Here is a 20,077-nt window from a genome sequence, read left to right as displayed (position 1 = left end):
TGTGCATTAGCAGCTTCCAGATCTATTTCCTGCCTCAGGGCTGCTGCTCCCACACCTACCTGTTTACTCTCCATCTGTGGAGGAAGAAAAGTGTTTGTTTTGCTCTTTTTGCTCCTCAGTAAATCTAAACTGGAGCAGTTTGTCTTATAAATTAATATTTCCTCCACAGACTGAGATCGTTATAAATGCTCAAAGCTCAGTGGAAGTGTCCTACCAAAAGTTAGATTTCAACTAGCAGAAGAAAGTAATGAACTCCTGCTGACTCTCAGCACTAAGTTTACTGAAAAAAGCAACAAAAACAGCTTGATGAATGTTTCTCCAGCTCCACGGGATACGCCGGGAAGCTAAAATAGGAAATGCTGCAGGGAATGAAAAAGTTAACAAGGAGAGGAGTTTAGGTGGAAGGAAAGCAAAGGAAGATGGACAATTAGGCTGAAGATTATCGGGAAATAACAACAGAAATAATGAGAAATAATAAAGTTTTGGACTGTGAGCGAATTCTGTCTAATCTAGAAATCTTTCACCGTGAAGAAAAACTCAAAATTCAGCATTTCCAAAGTCCAGACACAAACACGATATAATCAGTTATTAAGAAAATGATGCTCAGAGCTTCATATTAAACAATCAGGCTAAAAAATAATCACATGATCTGCGCTGAGCCTTTGGACGGGTGCCTGCAGGAGGTCAAAGCTCGTCGGGGAGATTCGACTCACCTGGACTCCCTGAGATCCACGTCCCTGTTCGCTCGGTGGCTTTTGAGCTGCTTTACGGCTTCATGAGACAACAAACAGTCATGTGAAAGTCGAGTTCACTGATGCTGTTTTGTTCCAGCAGCAAACCCACATGGAGCTGCTTTAGGTTATATGTGGAGTATTTAGACGAAGAAACAAAAGCCTGTTTTATTCCAGCATATTTCACAATAATATGTGAACTTCCCGCAGAACATCTGAACCAGAAAACCAAAAACAAAGAAAACTTTGACCTTGCACTCATTCGTTCCTCTGCTGGTTAAACAGGTGGATCAGGTGTGTGTCAGCATGAGGAATGAGCTGTGTTTGCTTTTTATTTGCTGTGTTTTGAGAGTTATTTCTTTCAGTTATTAGCAGAGTGAATTTGTTTGTTTGCTTTATCTCCGGCTAATCTTTGCGTGTGTGCTCTTATTTCGTGTGTTGTATTGATGTTTGGTGTCGATGCAGTAATCCCCTTCATCCAGGACGTTCTCCTCACATTAACCTTAAGACTGCACTCAGATCAGCCAGGCGTTTTTGAGTTTTGGCTCCGTTCTTGTCGAGCTCTTATCATTTCTGAGTTCAGTGCCCTGAAGGTTCAAATCTTTTTTCAGCACCGTCCTGTTGAACATTCACATTTTATTTATTTTCCTAAATCTGAAGAGTTTTTCATCATGCACATAAGAGAATATCAATCAGACTGCTGCTCATTTATTCATTGTTAGACTAATCTTAATTCGCTGTTTGTTACCTGAAGCTGCCACCAGGTTGTGCTGTTGTCGATGTTTTGGGTGAAGGTCTATCTGAGTGTAAAGTGTGTGTCAAACACTAGATGGCGCTTTGCACAAAGGAAACATCTGGCAGTTATCATCCACACTGTGTTTCCTGACAATTGATTATTTTGAGGTTCAACCTAAAACATCCATCGTTCTAACCTTTACCGACAAATAATCTTCATCCCAGAATAAACAGTTAGCTTTGTGGAGACCAAATGTTTAAAACCACAGAGGAGAGTCCCCATAATGTGAGCAGATGTTTGTACAGTCACACACACACACACACACACACACACACACACACACACACACACACACACACACACACACACGCCTTCACCCAGCAGAGGATTCACACTTATGGATTTTAAAATTTGATGTTTTTCCAATGAAGTTCTGAATGCTGTTGGAGGTTTGATTTCTCCACCTGACACGACATGAAGACACGATGACCTCTTTGGAAGTTCAGTCTGAACGTGTTACTCACTTTATTGGAAAAGTCACAAATGAAAACGGTTCAGAAAAGTTTTCTCGATACAAAAAGTTTTACAAAGACTGTACAAAGTGCTGCTCGTCTGGTTTGGAAAACACAGCAAAAATAAAAAAAAGAGCTACAAGTAAGAGTTTGGATAGAAGTTAAACCAATAACTTAAGAGTCGGCTGGAGCGGATCAGTGAACAGAGCGATGGGGTTCGCTCTGAGGAGGTGGATTTACACTGACCGCTCGACTGTCAACAAACACCTTTTCTTCCCCACATTCAGCTCGTTTCTGTTCAGTCTTCAGGAAAAACAAAAGGACAAAGCAACATTTCCTGCAAGTCGCCGGCACGCTTTCTCCCAACCAAGCAACAAAAACTACAGCCAAGTCTGTTACGTCCTGACCGACGGCTCGTCCCTCCAAACTGGATCCGTGAAGTTTCACTGTTCCTGCTGAGAGACAGCGAGGACACCGGACACGTTTTCGACTTTCATGTTCGCCTTTAATGCTAACTGCCGTCACTTCCTGTTTTCCTTCACGTCGTTGTCTGTTTTTCTCCGCCTCACTTATCTTTCTGAGTAAATATTCTGGAACTAAATCTGCCTCCGTCTTCCTTCCAGTTTCCCTTTTTAGTCTGCAGACTCTCTGTCTCTGTCTTTCTCCTCCTTCCGCCACACTTTTCCATTCATTAACAGTTAATTAAACCTGAACTGAAGTGTCTGATGCTTCCTGATCTATTGATGTAGCAGTGCTGTGCTGTGCTGTAGCGCCTTTTCAACAGGATCTGTCATTTTCATCACATCTGTATTCATTTTAAATGGTCTCCAAAACAGGTTTTAGCCTGGGTAAGATCTCAGGTCTCAGTGATCAGCATGTTGCTTCTGAAGTCCAACACTTTTGTACTTCAGCGTGCAATGAACACAGCAGCCTTTAGGGGGTGCCAGAGAAGACAAGGAGACAAACAGAGGCTGTGACAAACCATGATGTCGGAGAAAAGAAGTATTCAGAGGTGAAGATTGAGGAAAAAGTCCCAACATGTTGATTAAAGTTCAGTTTCCAGGCGTCTCGCTGCCCTGCAGGAACCTTTGGAGGAGCACGGTGTGCAGACGACAGCAGGCTGAAGGAACCCTGTAGGTCTTTCCTGAGACTGAAGGTTCCTCAAGGTACTTTGGGTGGAAACCTGAACCCGAGTCTGTGTATGAACACGGTGGTGGACTACAGAAGCTCCCACGCTGTCGAACTCAGATGGAAATGAGCTTCATGTTCGCTTTGAAGGCATCTTCAGACCTTCAGTCGTCTCATCGGCACAGAAATGCTGAAAGTGACACATCCTTTACATTTAACCTCCGATTCTACAAAGACAGTTTACCACGGCGGTACTGCACATTTAAGTATTTCATGTTTCTATTTACATCATGTAATGCCTCCAAAATCCCAACATACGCCTCAAACACAGAAAATCATCTCTGCATCAGCTCTCAGTCTTTTCCAGTGTTCAATCAGCAGACTTATTGATAAAGTCCTGCAGGTGGAGCCAGACCCGCCCTCTTCTCGGCGTTCCCGCAGTTCTTCGGCGCGTTACCTGTGGCGGCCGCAGACGAGCCGTCCAGGCCCAGCGAGCGCCGGTACGCGGCGGACAGTCGGTACAGGACGTCGGGCCGGGGGCCGGGGTGGGCGTCGGCCTTCTGCGTCATCAGCATCTCAAACAGCGTGCTGACCTCAGACAGCAGGGCCCCGCCCAGTGGGCCGTCCTTCTCTGGAGTCTTACCTGAGAGGAAGAGGAGGAGATGAACTGTCAGTAAAAAAAAAAATCACCTGTTACAGCAACAAAAATATGAATATTTGTGCATTTTCTTACTATTCAGTGATAACAAACTCCATATATTTGTGTTTTGGACTGTTGGTTGGACAGGAAGCACTTTGATTAAGTCAAATTTGAACATTTTTCACTATTTTCTGATGTGTTATGGACCACAGAGCAGGTAGGTGATTATTCAAGAAAATAGCTGAAGGATTGATCAGAGATGAAGATAACAGCTACAATCCTAAAAAGTGTTTTACCGAACGTGGAGAAGGACGAGGAGTCCAGGCCGTCCCGCGGAAGGAGCTCACTTTCGGGGGACGGGGGCCCGTTGGGGACAAAAACGTTGTCATGGTAATCTGCGGCGAGCGGGAGAGAGAGTCTGGCCATCCAGGCCGGATCGTCGGCCTCCACGAAGACGTCGTCTGCAGAGAGAGAAAGAGATCCACATCAGACCTGCAGCAGGGCCCGGGAACATGAATCCAGATTAACCAGGAAACAAAACCCGACAGTTTTACCAACTATTAACCATTTAAGGCACTTCTCGAGCAAAGATGTCTCTGGTTCCAGCCTCTCAGATATGAGGGTTTCTGATTTATATCATTGTAAAAATCAGGTTCATGACTGTTGGTCACTTCAGGGTCTTGGCGATCATCTCTACTACTGTTCATGTCGATGCTCCTCAGAGGTTTTCCCAGTTTTCTCTCATTCATTTAGAAAATCTCGTGATCCGTCCAGACCTTTCCTGTCCTGATGCACCGTTTCCAGAGCAGATTCAGAGCGATCTTCCCTCGTAGCTTCTCTCTAACTGCTGGATGAGAATGAGGCAGGAAGAGAAGAAGGAAGCGACACAGTGGTTTTATCTGGCGGCTGTCAACAGGCTTTTCCTGCCATCCACGGCGAGCGTACGGCTGAACATCACGTCCACGCCGACATTAAAAAAAAAACTCTGCTGCCTCCAGTCTGACATTCCAGCCGGTGTCAGAGGCGTAAACACCGGGTGTGTCCGAGTGAAGACACACAAGCCGAGTGTGTGAGTCACAAACAGGCTCATCAGAGATAATTACACATCTCATTCATTCATTCATTCATTCATTCATTCATTCATTCAGTGTGAAACATGTCGTCTATGAGGCAGAATGGGGAGAAATTCAAGTCTTTAACACTGATTTTGTCTGATCTTATCTTCGTCGCATCCTGTTTATGTCCTCCTCTTCCTGGTCGTGTTTTGTTATCTTCTTGCACAACACGCTGAAGCTATTTCAGTTCCATCTGATCTAATTTCATCTGAAAGCAGTGGAAGCGTTTCTCAGCGTGTGGCTGGAGTCAGTTCACACGTCCGGTTTGTAAAGGAAGGCGAGGAGAGAAAACACGGCTTTCATTCATGAAAACACACCGAGGAGCACAGACGCCATTACGGCAGGTCTATATCCTCATTAACGAGATTAAGAACAGAAAACATATGACGGCTTGTTTCACTCTCTGTCTGCACATGGAAACAGGCTGCAGTTCACACACTTTTCCAATGAATGTTAACTTCAAGCCTCAAATGTATTTTATGCACATTTAATATATTATTTGTGTTTATAGCATCACTTTAGTCCCATAAGTGGACCCTCAGATCTGCAGTACAAACACACGCCATCAGACTACAGATGTTTTCAGGACCAACTCTATTTAAGTCAGAATTAAAGACCTGCCTCAAGTGGATTTATGAGGCCGATACAGATTATTGAGATTAGACAGTTTTAACAAATCACACCTGGATTTATCAGGTTATGTTTCAAGAGGTTAGATAAAGATCATTTAAATTTGGTTATTGAGAACTATGGCTAAAAAATCAATTGATGACTCGTTTACAGCATCCACACATTGACTGTCTGTCAGCTCATTAATATCCATGCTGATGTATATGTCAGGCTCTAGTATAAGTACTTCATTCAAAGCATTCTCCATTAATAAGAAGTAAAAGGGTGTTAAGTTACTGATGAGTAGATGAAGAGGCTGTTGAAGGACCTCGTGATGCTCTCCAGGTTTAGTCAATACTCTGAAACTCTTTACACGATGTTTGAATGTCATTCTGTCACTGAGCTGACACAAAGCTGCGTTCAGAGCTCCTAAAAGAAAAACTTTTGTTTCGCTGAACGTAAAGCGTGAATGAGACAGAAACCAGCAGCTCCAGCCAGACTAATGCAAAGGTTCAGCAGCTCAGACTGATCTGAAGAGCTGCAGTCTCCTTCATCTAACCACAAGCAGATGCTGAGAATTAGCTTACTAACACACACACACACACACACACACACACACACGCATATACATATACACCCAGTGTGGCACAGACCGCCCCTGGAGTTCACCCCCTCCTCTTCTTTCCTCCTTTTGTTTTGGCAGTATTTCACCGCAGATCCTCACAAAACGCTCTTTCAATTACAAAACGCATCGAGTTTCAGCAGATCGTCCACAGATAGAAAGTCTGCTCTTTAACGCCGGTGTGAGCGTCCTCCTCTGTGTTTAAACTACAAGTTAAACTTCTCTTCATCCCTTAGTTTACGTAGAGAGGGATGGTGTAAATCCTTGGCAAATACGTGAATTCAAGTGTGACCTGGTGGAAGTAAGAGGTGCAGCTTGATGTCAGCTGTCACAATCAGCCAATATCAGGTTTAAAGATATATGATGCTGCTTTTACTTAACTTATCCAAAGGTTCAAGTCTTCAGGTGCAGCTTGAAGACGCCACAGTCGTAGAATTACTGTAAGTCACCTGATTCCAAACACTGATAAAACTGCAAGCAAGTACGTATGTTTTCCACATCAGTGCGGTAAAATATGACACACACCACCACCGTGAGCTCCTTTAAAGAAGAAAGCACATCATCATTCACACTCTGCTCTCAGCACCCGTAACGTCATCTGCAGACCTGAACAAAGGGCCCGGTTTGTGTTTGTATGATTCACCATGACAGTCCTGAAGAAGAGGCAGATACAGGTTGGGAAAATAAGACCGAGAGGGAGGAATGTGTTACTGTGACGGCCTCATCAAAGCTTCAGCACACACACACACACACACACACACACACACACACACACACACACACACACACACACACTGAGCTGCCACAGTACTCTGGTGTGAGTTACACTCATGATACAGCCTGCAGGTTAGAGGTGAGTCAAGCATCGCACATGTAACACACCACACTCCCACTCGCTCTTTTGTTTCTCTCTCCCCTGTCATTAAGTGAAGCTCGCTCTACCATCATCAGGCGGTAAGCCCCTCTGTTCGCCCCAGGGGTCCGACCACTACAATACCAGGAAGAAACTGTTTAACACGCACGCACACAAGCACACACACACATCGGACATTATACAAACCGGCCCACACACCGCTGTGGAATTCCCAGCTCAACAACAAGCCTGGAGCGCGTTTGATGCTAAAACGTCTTTGTAAAGATGGACGCTTCAGTGATTAAAATGGTATCTAGAACAGTCGCGGACCCATCCTCTGGCCCGCCATGGCCCTAACTTTACACAGCACGGGGGGTTTGACCACTGCCAAAACTCTGCTGTGCTGTTGCAGTATGTATTGCTAACATGCTACTAAAACAACATGCTAATGTCATGAGAGTAACACCTAGAAATCCAAATTATAATGACACGTTCATGCTACAAACACTGTCATAGCAGTACTATCATCCTAATGATAACAGACTAATAGAGTAGTAATAAACATGCTAATAACCCCAACATGCTAAAAACCTGTTAACAATCTTGACATGCTAACATGAACATGCTAATAACCCTGACATGCTAAAAACCTGTTAACAATGTTGACATGCTAACATGAACATGCTAATAACCCTAACAGGCTAATAATGCAATTGCTAACATTCCAATAACACTAACATGCAAATAGCTCTTACATGCTAACATCATGAACATGCTAATAACACCAAGCTAACATTAACATGCTAATGCTAGTAGCACTAAATTTAATGGTAGCCTTCTAATATCAAATCTAAACATGGTAATTATTCTAAGACAATAGGCTAACAACAAAACAAGCTAATACTTCCTGTTGGGCAGATAATACTCAGTACTGCGTTGTAAACTGATGAAACTACTCTGCTTGTTTGTAGAAATTAGCTGAAATGGTTACGATGAGACGTTGTAATTGTCTTAGTAATTCCAGATCACTGAGATTGAGGAAAAGGAAAGTCTATCAGTAGTTATGAGTAGTAGTCAGTAACCCAGATGAGTGGAGTGCGTGGGTGGATGTGGATGTATAACCTGCCACTGTGTTATTTCCTGCTTTCTTCCTGTTTTCTACATTTGTCAGTATGCGTCCATTGTAAGCGAGCGGCCTGTGTGTTCTGCGGGGGTCGAAGTTCAGCTGCTTTTGTCCTGATGAATCAAAGAGTTTCACCAGGAGGTCGCGGCTAAACTCTACTCTAAGCTAGACACCACTGGCTGCAGGATGTTTTTCTGTGGATCCTACCATAACCACTGGTCCAATTTGTGACCTCAGTTCTTGGCTTTACCAATTAATTAAGAGTACAGATGTGGGCGTACCAGTGCTGTTGAGCAGGTTGTTGAGGCCCTCCTCCAGCTGTGGGTCTATGGGTGAGTCTCTTCCTGGTTCCCAGTCCACATCCCCAGCCTCGCTCTCACCGTGTCCGCTGTCTTTGGTGCTCTGCCAGTCAGAGCAGTCCTGGCCTCCATATCTGCACAGGATGCACACACAACCGTCAGTTAGCATCAAAATGACTTTCCCAACGAGCATGAGAGGATTAACACTCCTCCTGGAGCTCAGGGGACCAGAAAATTAGACCAGTGAAGTCAAGTCAGTATTATTTACACAGCACAAAATCACAGATCTGTCTCAGAGGGACTTACAGACGCGTTCTGTCCTTCTATCTCAAGAATTATCATTGATGCAGACATTATTATGTTATTATCTTTTTATTATTATTATAAATATTAATTCTAATGAAATAGAAAATTAGCACCTACATTAATGAAAACATCAAAAATCAAAAGTAGAATTTCTAGAGCTGCTTTGTTTTCCACAGAAGAAACAAACAACATAAATCCTGATAAGAAAAAACAGACATGACTCAAAACCAGAGGTTTGCTGTCGTGAGATAAGATGGTGATAACATGCCTGAGGTTTTAGGTGACAAATCCATTGATAACACCCCCGCCCCCGCCACACACCCACACACACACACACACACACTAATACCCCTGTGGAGCTGAAGCATCAGCGTGGAGCTGCAGGCACGCTCAGACAGGAAGTGCCCGTCAGATAACGGTGAGCTCACAGACGAGTTAGTCACCCTGAAGCGAACATACAACCTCATTTTGTCCCAGAGCCGAAGATTAAAATCTTATCTGAGTGAGAGGTGAGGAGATGATTATACTTCTGTCCGAGTCACGACTCTTTCATGGATGTGTTAAAGAAGAGCTTTCAACACAGAGTCAGTTTAAAAAAACATCAGGACTTTAAAAACACCTGAAGAAATCAAGTAAATGACAAAAACCTCTTTCATAATAACACACGAGCCTTTTTCTGATCTGACGTCCACATGAAAAGTTCATGACTGCACCTACTGTGGGTGTCAAGGTGTGTGTGTGTGTGTGTGTGTGTGTGTGTGTGTGTGTGTGTGTGTGTGTGTGTGTGTGTGTGTGTGTGTGTGTGTGTGTGTTGAAACAGTGCCCTGTGTGTATCAAGATGATGTCAGATTTAATCTCAGTACCAAGGTGATGCTGAGGTGGCTGCTTCCTGTCAGAGACTCTGAATCATTCAGATAGAGCTGCTATAACCTGCCTTCACACACACACACGCACGCACGCACGCACGCACGCACGCATGCACGCACGCACACACGCGCACGCACGCACACACACACAGCTGCACACTTCAGGGGTTATGAGACACTCTTCCTGTGACATTGAGAGTTGGATTTTGTGTCCTGTTTGTCTGTTGCTGTTATTTCAGTCACTGCAGGTCAGTCGGTCAGAAACAGCGAGGAAGACATTCATCAGCGGCGGCTTCTGTCTCCGCCAACGAAAAGCAAAAGTTCCCTCTGAAACATGAACACCAGCCGGGTGGATTCACTCATGCACAGCTTCTGTTTTCACCTTGAAAAGGAAGATGGACGTTTCTATTTCCACAGTGAACCACTCTGAGAGGCTGACAGTGAAGTTTGTTTTACTGGTTTTGTTTGTTTGTTTGTTTGTTTGTTTGTTTGTTTGTTTGTTTGTTTGTTTGTTTGTTTGTTTGTGCCTATAACAGTAAACAGCACAAAGGTGACCAAAGAGGGGACGAGTTTCATCCACATTAGGGAGTCGTATTTACATTTGTGGAAAGGAGAATGAACGAATCATCGTCTGTTTCTGGCTCTCCGTCACTCTGCTGCTGATCTGGTGATTCTGTCAGCAGCACGAAAACCGTCTGCTTCCCATATTTAAACCTCCGTTCGTCACGGCTCTCTGACGTTTGACAAACGATGTCATGACTTGCCAGGCTGATCCTGAAAATGAGATGCTGCATCTCAAGAGGCTCATCCTGATCACAGGCACATCTGTTTAACTCTGCAGCCTCCAGGTTGAAACGTGGTGCATCACAGCACAGCGAGGTTCACCGTGCGAAGGACACCAGGCTGCTACAGGACACACACTGCGTCCGTCTGACTGGTTGCTTTAACCTGGACTGTCCTGGTTCAGGAGCAACATCTGTGAGTCCTTAAAACAGGCGGCGTTCCCCTCTGATGTCTGCCTGTCCTGCTATCAGAGGCAGCCTGGTTTGATCAGGGAGCGCAGCAGCGATCACAGTCTGAAACCTGCAGCCAGCTGGCTCTGAAACAAACTCTGCTGATGAAGAGTGACGGAGAAGAGGAGGAGAGTGTCCACATCAACATCTTCTGCTCTGACGTCCAGCTGAAAGTTTCAAACAGGCCAACAGGAAGAGGCCGCGGCTGTGTTTAGCGAGCGTACTGACACTGACCCTGAGGTGAACCTTTGAAGTCAAAAGCAGTTTTAGATATTAAAATAAAGAAGTTGTGAATGTATATATGTATATATGTATATATATCTTAATCTGTAAGAAAATCTGCTGTGACGTCTATCTGCTTGAAAACAACATCATGTGCGCTGGTGGTGAAAACAGAGAAACCACAAATGAAGCCCTGCGCCTCTGTAGTGTCACTGTTTTCATTGGGAAAGCCACACGAGACAGACGCCGTGATGTCCTGCTCACCGCATAGCTTTTCACTTTCTCTTAAAAAACCCCTTTAAAATGAGTAACTTTTCTTTGAGGTAATGCTGACATTTGCCAGACTTTCATTTTAAATCTCGATAAACTCGCGTTGGTAAATGCTCTACTGTCACGCACAGACGGCTATCCAGCTCCTTTGCTTTGTTGTGGCTTTGTTGTGTCTGTACTTCAGAGGACAAGGAGGAGGAGGAGGAGGATGAAGGGTGGAGGATGGAGCTTGGAGGAGTATATTGAGGGTGGAGGAGTGGGACTGACCTGCCGTTGCGATGGGAGTATTTGTTCCCTCTGAAGTTGGGCCTCGGCTGCAGCTGACCCTGCCGGAGGAGGGAGAGGAGCTGGGAGATCTGCTGCAGGGAGGAAGAGGAGGAAGAGGAGGTGACGGAGAGAGAGGAAACGTGGTTAGAACAACATCACACATTATCTAAAGTCTTATTCATTCAGATCATCAGATGATCCCAAAATATAAAGACATTCATGTGGCATTTTTATTGAAAACAGACTTTTTGCTCTCATTGGTCTGCCAAGAAGCCGGAAACAGCAAAAATGACTGAAACAATTAATCAACTATCAAAACAATCAGCAAAGAACCCTCCAACAACCGACGAACAAATGAACCGACCAATCGCCGGAGCTCTACCTCACAAGTCTCCTCCGCATGTGGAGCCATTCAACACCCCGAATGCCGACAACACAACAAACCAAAGAATAGATCGTCCCACCAAGCCAAACTGGTGTCTACAGTCGAAAGTGCTTCACTGGTTGTCTTTGCTGGACTGTTGATTGTACTTCAAGCCGACAGCTGAAACATCAACCTGAATATTTTTCCACAGCTTTCAAGGAAACTTTGAAATCCAGAATTTGTGGTTTTGATACTTGGACTGAACTTGTTTGGAGGTGTCTTGAGATTATGCAGATCATGTGACGGACAGTTGATTAATATTGATTCCATAATAAATTAACTAAAAACCAGAACTGAACTGGTTAGAGATGCAGGGTTTGTCCTGTTCAACCTGAAGTCAGATTTGATGTAAATGCTTCTGACCCTCAAAGCTCTCCGAGCCTCTGCTGGGTTTGACTGAGTAAATCTGGAGCAGCGAGTGTGTCTTTGTGTCGGCTTAGCTGCTCGAACAGTGAGTGCAGCTGATTTCAGCGACGCTCAGGTACAGAGCGAACAATCACTTTCTTTTTTTCTGTCCTTTTAGCTTCGCAGTGTGAGAACCGAGCGGCTGCGTCCGTCTCACTGCTCCCAGCTTTCTGCTGACAGCTCTGTTATACAGCGGATACACACTGCACACCAGGGAGGAAACACACACACACGCACACACTGGTGAAGGTAAGTGTGTGTGTGCTCGCATGCTAATATATGGCTTTGTTTTAGCCCTGACATTTGTGTGTTTTTGCACGTGCATGCTGCTGAGACAGGAAATAGCCTCTACGTAAAAGCCTATTCTTCTCTGGCTGGTTTCCTCCTAGGATGGGCTCCGAACATGGACAAATGGAAGAGGTAGGTGTGTGTGTGTGTGTGTGTGTGTGTGTGTGTGTGTGTGTGTGTGTGTGTGTGTGTGTGTGCTGAGGTGGAGGTGAACAGTAAATCCCCCTCCTCGCAGGCGTTCAGCAGGCCTCTTCCTCTGCAACCTCGAGGGAGGAGAGAAGAAACGTCTGAAGCCCGAGGAGTGCCAACTGGGCCGACTGGGAGGGCGGAGGAGGAGAGGGGGATGCTGGGTAAAAAGAAAAAGGCCTCTTCCTCTCTCTAATGGGATTCACGTGAGGATGTGGGACCTGGCCGAGCTCTTTGTTCTCTGTCTGCTGGGCGTTGGCAGCAGCTTTTGCCCTCAATGACGTGGGTCTGTGTTTTAACCAGCGCAGCTTTTCTAGTGTTAAATGTGCGTTTCTGATGCCAAGATGACTGAAATCACGACTCTCTGATCGTGAAGTTGCATCTGAACGTTCTTCAGGGTTTATTAGATATAATCGGCAGTTTGAAGCTCTACAGTGGCTCCATCGGCTTTGGTCAGGTACTGTTGGAGCCCACAGACACAGAACAAGTGATGCTGAATTTTGGTGTTGTGATGAATTTCTAAATATTCTAAGCAAACTTTTGTCTTTTGATCCACTGTTTCTGTCCTGAACAGGGATTTCCATTCACCATTATTTGTTATACCAGTCAAATATGACTTGAACACTCCAAATGAAGAAAAGTAAAAGTAGCCCCATTTTTGTTTAACTAAAATACTGCAGCTGTGCCCTCTGAGGGTATTTATGCCATGAAAGTTTGACAGATTTCTGTAATAATGACTAATATTAAAGGTTATTGTTTATGTTATCTTCATCACTCACTGTATGGTTTGTTTAGTGCCTCATCATACTGTGTTTATTTTATATTTTTACACTGCTTCACTTTTCTTTGTCTTTTTGTCCTCGTTGAGCTTTATGTTTTTCTTTCCTGTGCAAGTACATTGGATGTTTAAACTGGAGTCAAATTCCTTGTATGTGAACATGTACTTGGCCAATAAAGCCGATTCTGATTCTGATTTAATTCCATATTTTGTCTCTTTGTCTTAAAATCCCATGAAAATCAAATATATTAAAGGCTGGTCACTGTAGTTTTTAGCAAATATCAGCCAAACAGGTGGGATACATTAGCTGGGGACTATTTCCTGTTGAGGATTAATTCATATTGAGATTGTCCTGCAACCCAAACCCGTGTGCCCCCCCGCACTCAGTCTTGAGTGGTTCCACCAGCATGTTTTGGTTTTTAGATTTGATAAGCCTAAAGATGCACAGCCTTGAAACATGAACCATGAAGTAAAGCTCACACTCCTATCACACATTCGCTCTGATGACACGGAGCTGCCCGCTCACTTAAGCAGGGATTGATGAAGCAGCGCTCTGCTGTGTTTGGGGTCACTGTGCAGTCCTGCTCTGCTGGTTAAATCTGTGTGCACGCAGGCTTCGTCGCTGACAGGCTGCGCTCTGGCTGAACATCCTGCTCTGTGCTGCGAGCTGCTGTTTTTATCCTGAGCTGCTTTTCTTCCCTCCGGCTGCAGCTCCGTAAAAGTGATTTTTGGGTCATTTGTAAGTGACAGAGCAGCGTGTCGGAGTGGTGTTAGTTTACACTACAAACACCTCACAGCTCACAGCTTACTTTAGCTGGCCTCACCCCACCCTCCTCAGACCCCCCATCCTACAGGCTTCACTCCTCCTCCTCCTCCTCCTCCTCCTCCTCCTCTTCCTCTCCTGGTTTCAATATAAATCTGATATGCGATATTCAGTAAAAAGGCCAGTCGGAGTTTCTCAGGGGGGATTACCATCTGACACATGAGCACCTGAATAAACTCACTGCTTTTTTGCTTCACAGTCATCTGTCACCTAGTTACACACACACACACACACACACACACACACACACACACACACACACACACACACACACACACACACACACACACACCTCCACCCGACTCCAGCCTTCAGGCTGTCTGAGTAAGTCATCATACAGGAGGCTGAAAAAGCAGAGAGGCTGCTGGGAAAATGTAAGGGAAGCTGCTCTGTGTGTGTGTGTGTGTGTGTGTGTGTGTGTGTGTGTGTGTGTGTGTGTGTGTGTGTGTGTGTTGGCGGAGTAGGTTGGGGGGGCTCGTACTCTCTACTCTCTAATGGACTTCACTTCAGATTAATCTCAAAGCCTGCAGGGGGACACTTAATTACTCCAACACTAACTGTAAGCACATGTTGAAATAAATGTGATCACACAGTTTAAATGGAGGTAAATTACATTGAAATGAGAGCCAGCAGCAGAATGTAAATAAGAAGACATTAAAAAATCATCATGCACCTTCAGTTAAATCATTAATGCAATGTAAATGGACGTATTTGTCAAATCAACTTGCAGTTTTTCTGCCTTGAAAACAGCTTCAGAACTTGTTATCACGAGTTTCAGCTTGTAAAATAAAACTGAGCAAACCGAGCACTCATTACCACCCAATTAATAATGTTTCCTATAAAAGACATTGCAAGCTTGTTACTTCCCAGCATGCACTGCATTCAACTCCAGAAATCCATCTTTATAACCGCATACATAACATAAGATAATGGAAACTTATTTGTGTCTTTCTTTTGCTTAAGATAAGTTTAATTGTTTTCTAAAAAACATCATTTACAAGGACAACAGTGTAAGAACTAAAGCCTTCGTTTCTGTGAGAATAAATGTACACAGGAATACAAATGTGAACAGAAACACTTTGATGAATACAATTCTGAACTACCTAGTTTAAGGTACAGGTACTATGGAATAAGAATAAAAATTTATTACTGTGGTTGTTGGAAAGAAGTAGATAAGAATAGGTAAGATACTGCAACTCACCTGCACTTCTGGGGAAGCGGACGAAAGCTCAATGGAGTCTCCAAACGCAGCCATGGACAGTCGAACCAGGTTCCGAAGCATCTGCTGATGTTCTGCATCGTGCCCCCCTCGTCCCTCTGAGGTCTTTGGCCTCCTGAGAGTCGCCTGGGATGATGAAGACAGCGGTTCTGCCTCTTCCCCATCAGCACGAGTCTGCCGCTTCAAGGTGCTCGAATGTGAGACTGAAGAGGATGATGAAGGGTTCCTGGCTTTCCGGAGAGTCCGGTATGACGTGGCAGGTGTCAGAGGCAAAGCTCCATCAAGTTCAATATTCCCAGGTTTCCGAAGCGTTCTGCAGTGGTGGGTGACAGACTGAGTGGCATCCCCCTCTGGGTAACTTTGGGAATGGAAACTTGTGTTCATGACTGATGGCGTTAAGGTGTATTGTCTGTCAGTTTGTTGATCCTCTGACATCATTGGTAATGGAGCCAATGGCTGGGCTTCACTATCATCCTCAGGAGGCTCCTCCTTTCGTCCTCTGATGACAGGAATTAGCTGGATGTCAGACTTCCTGATGTTCTTCTGCGGGCGCCGTGGATGGCGGGTGTAGGTCGATTCGGCCTGTCTGCAGTTGTAAGCGTGGTTGTCACGTTTCTCTGGCCGGCAGAACGTTGTTACCAAAGCGACGGCCAATAGAAGCAACAGGCAGGTAGCGCCCAAGCAGATTGCCATCATCATGGTGAAGCTGAGCTGCCCTCGGTTACCAGGTGACGAGTTCTTCAGATGGTCCCTGAGATTGATGAAAGTCACCTCCAGAGTCGCTTCGGTGGTCAGGCTGGGACTGCCCATGTCAGACACAGCAATATTCACCTTAAAGGTTTTCCCAATTAGCTCAGTAGCATTTGTGGTGTTCACAAACAGCTGGCCTGTATCCTGGTCCAACCAGAACAGTCCATGTGGGTTTCCATCAGTGATGAGGTAGCTGAGTTGTCCACTCAACCCCGCATCCGAGTCTTCAGCCTTTATGGTGGATGCAAGGAATCCAACAAATCCCTCTCTGACTGTGTGACTGATCGGCAAAGTGGTGGATCCCTCTTCCATGTCATTCCCCAGCTCGGTCACAATCTCCCCCTTGTCTGCATTGACAGGTACACTTAGAGAGGCCACGCCCTTTCTGGGTTTTGGCTCCTTGATGACTGGATTGTTGTCGTTCACATCCTGGATGTCGATTTGCACTGTGGCCGTGCTAGTGAGAGGTGGATGGCCTTGGTCAACGGCCTCCACAATGAAAGAGTAGGTGTGGGATTCCTCGTAGTCCAGAGGACTTTGGACACTAATGACACCACTGGTCGGGTGGATGGAGAAAGATTGTGTGTCAGTTTCTGCTTCATTTAAGTTGCGTATGAAGTAGGACACCCTTCCGCTGAGCTCCAAATCTACATCATGGGCTTCAACTTTGAGAGCTTGGTAGCCTGCCATGTTGTTCTCCTCAAAGGATGCCTTGTAGAGGGAGGTGGAGAACACAGGGGCGTTGTCATTCTCATCCAGGACATGGACAAGCAAGTGTTTAACACAAGACAGTGGAGGATCGCTATAATCCTGGGCAAGGAGCGTGATGTTATACTGCATTACCTTCTCTCGATCAAGAAGGCCATCAGTAACAATCATGTAATTGTCACCATGAATACGTTTAAGACGGAAAGGGCCCGATCCTTCTTGAATATGTGCTGTAACTTTGCCATTTTGTCCTGAATCTGCATCAGAGACCATCACCAGAGCTAGAAAAGTGTCTATTTGTGCTCCCTCCAGCACAGTCGCCACAGGTGAGTTGGGTGGAGTCCAGGTCATGTGTATCCTTGGTGCGTTATCATTTACGTCTGTAAGTTTGACGTGCAGTTTGCAGTGTGTGGGGATCGCATTAGGTCCATGATCACGGGCTTGTATGATTACTTCGTAAGAGGGCTTGACCTCATAGTCCAGAGGTGCAATGAGGCTCACCGCTCCAGTTTGTGGATCCACAGAGAAGAGCCTTCGAACGTCCGGATGTGTGTGCTTACTGAGCGAATACTCCACCTCCCCATTTGCACCCTGGTCTGGGTCAGTGGCCTTCAGGTTGATGATGGTTGTCCCACGAGCTGTATCCTCAGGTAGCTCCACAGTTGGAGTGCTGTCCTCAAACGTAGGGCTGTTATCATTTGAGTCTTGAATATTAACACGGACTAATGTGCTCCCAGACCTGGGAGGGTTCCCTTTATCCCATGCCACCAGTGTGAGGTCAAATGAGGCCTGAACCTCCCTGTCCAGTTCTTTGATCACCACCAGCTCTGCCTGCTTTGTCCCACCTGGAGCAACAGTCACATCCAGAGCAAAGTGTTGATTGACAGACAGCGAGTAGGTCTGGAGGCCATTAGGCCCTGCGTCAGGATCCACCGCCCGGTCCAAAGGGATTCGCATCCTGAGGCCAGCTGTCTCAGAGATCTCCACTTCCTGCACCGCACTGGGGAAGCTGGGACTGTGATCATTCTGGTCCATCACCTCCACACGAACCCGTAAACAGTTCACAGCACCACTTTTCCTGTATAGGACGCTGAAGGCCACTTCGCACAGGTCCGACCCCCGGCACAGCTCCTCCCTATCCAGCCGGCCCTGGGTGGAGACGACCCCGTCTCGAGTGCTGACGGAGAAGGGAAGGGCTTTTTCGTGCTCCACCACCTGGAAATCCTCCAAAGACCCGCCTTCATCTCTCTGCCGGAGGTCGTCCACCAGACGGCCGACCCGGGTTCCCGCAGGCTGCTCCTCCCAAACCCGGTACTGGATAGTTATTGACGATGGCTCAGAGGAGCGAGCATCAGAGCAAAGACTCAGAACCAGAAGCAGAGCCAGCAGCATAATGATGTGAAGTAATAATAATCTCCTGACTACTAAACAGACATTTCTAAAAACCACTTAAAAGAAAAGGAGATGGAATATTTTTTCGTTCAAGTTTAAAATGACTTTAAAACTGCTTTCTTTTGAAATAGAAGTGAGAAATATCCCATCTAACTATCACGCACATTATCAAAAAAAGATGATCAAATCCTATTTTTCTTCCAAAGAATCTGCAGCTTCTTCACACAAAAACAATCACAACCAGACCAAGTGGAGAAAGTGGTTGGTTTTCTAAAGCAAATACCTAGTAAAAAATAATCCTCCAGCCTGGTCAGGAGACAGTTCTAGAAAGCTGTAATTAAGAAATCATCCTCTCTCTGTTCATACGCTCGCAGCCTCTCTCTGCCTGCTGTTGTTACTCACTGATACAGCTGCTGGCGTCCTGCCTCTCACTTCATCCTCAACTCAGAAAAGTTTTGCTCCGACTGAGAAAGTTTGGATGTGTGTTTCCACATGCTAGCGGGGCCCCGGCCAATCCAGAGGGAGGAGGAGGGTCATATGCAAATGACTCCAGACTCAACACAAAGAAAAGCCCTCCTGCCCTGAGGAAACTCGCCACAACTCTGGAGTGCTTTCAAAGAAACACGACACCGCCGCTGTGTCACTCGAAGCTTCTCTCCCCCTTCCAGTCTGCATAAACTCATCACAACCTCAAGTCTGAGCCCTTAAATCATCTGGGAAATTTGTGTGAGGTTAAATCCCAGCGGGGCTGAACTCAACATATATTTGCACTCCATCGCAGTGCCGTGTGGTCTGGGCTTCTGACAGTGAAAATACAAATACAGATAACAGGTCATCATGAATACGCCAACAATTTCAGAGCCTTCAGTCATCTCTAACACTGTGCTTTGTGAAAGCAGACAGGCTTTTTGCTCAGTGTGTAAATTATAACTGTGTATTCTTGAAATAAAAACGGTTGAGGATGCCCAACACAATGACAGCTCTCTCTTCTTTGAACAAACAGTAGTTTTTATTGTAATGTCCTTGGAAATGACCGAGATGATATGGTTGTTTTGACTCGGGAAAAACAATCCCTGAAGATTCAGCCAGCTATGAAGTGAATGCTGGAACTTCAGGAGTCTGTCCTTAATGTGAGAAAACTCGCATTCCAGCTTTTTCCCAAATGTAATTATAAGGAGCTGCAGTATTCATCTCCAACCACGTCAAAACATTTCTAGCAAACCATGGCAGGAGCTCGTCTCAGTCATTCCTCTGCAATTAAAGGTTTGCTCGTGAAGTAAGTCTGTATCGAGTCAATCGGATAGACAGCATGCACAGAAGACGGATTCTGTCACTTTGATCCATTTAGAGTTTGTTTGCATGAAAGATTTGCAGATTTATGGCTTTAAGAAAAGTTTCATGTAAATGTTTGTGAAGTTTCTGCAAGTTTCATGTAATTTCTGTAAGATATTAACAGATTTATTTTTCTTCAAGAAGTTGGAACTCAATAGAAATTAAAGTGGAAGTTTGCAAACTCGAGCAAAGCCCCAAAAAGACGACGAGGAAAATATCGTACGACACAGATTTCCAGGTGTAAATACTGCATGGCAGTTTATTTCTGTTTCCTCTGTTTGAGCTGCTCGCTATTGTTGGATTAGAAACCTGCAGACACCAAGTGAAAACCATTAAAACCAGTTTGAACTCAACAGCTGCAGATACACTTATCTTCCCAGCATGCACTGCGCTTATTTTTCATTTGGTCCCTTGAATGTCCTGCAGGCTGAGAACGAATCAGGCTGAGGAATGTTCAAGC

The 20,077-nt window shown here is 45.2% G+C and overlaps 1 protein-coding gene across 3 annotated transcripts; it reads right to left on the bottom strand.

Annotated features, from left to right (window-relative positions):
* Positions 1-1,970: 1,970 nt before the first annotated feature.
* On the bottom strand, positions 1,971-18,751 carry pcdh12 (protocadherin 12). 3 transcript variants are annotated; one of them, XM_070963495.1, is made up of 6 exons: positions 17,029-18,319; positions 15,418-16,896; positions 11,313-11,404; positions 8,351-8,502; positions 4,044-4,208; positions 1,977-3,750 (listed from the first exon to the last, which is right to left on the bottom strand). In XM_070963495.1, the coding sequence occupies exons 1-6, from the start codon at positions 18,283-18,285 to the stop codon at positions 3,491-3,493; spliced, it is 3,405 nt and encodes a 1,134-aa protein (XP_070819596.1). In that variant the 5' UTR covers positions 18,286-18,319; the 3' UTR covers positions 1,977-3,490. The 3 variants fall into 3 exon arrangements, with proteins under 3 accessions (XP_070819593.1, XP_070819596.1, XP_070819595.1); XM_070963492.1 differs by having other exon boundaries at positions 1,971-3,750; positions 15,418-18,751; XM_070963494.1 differs by having other exon boundaries at positions 11,313-11,401; positions 15,418-18,319.
* Between the last annotated feature and the right edge of the window lie 1,326 nt (positions 18,752-20,077).

Source organism: Chaetodon trifascialis, chromosome 5, assembly GCF_039877785.1.
Source record: "Chaetodon trifascialis isolate fChaTrf1 chromosome 5, fChaTrf1.hap1, whole genome shotgun sequence".
NCBI lineage: Eukaryota > Metazoa > Chordata > Actinopteri > Chaetodontiformes > Chaetodontidae > Chaetodon > Chaetodon trifascialis.
The sequence above is the reverse complement of the archived record's forward strand: the minus strand, read 5'-3'. Positions and strand labels throughout refer to the sequence as shown.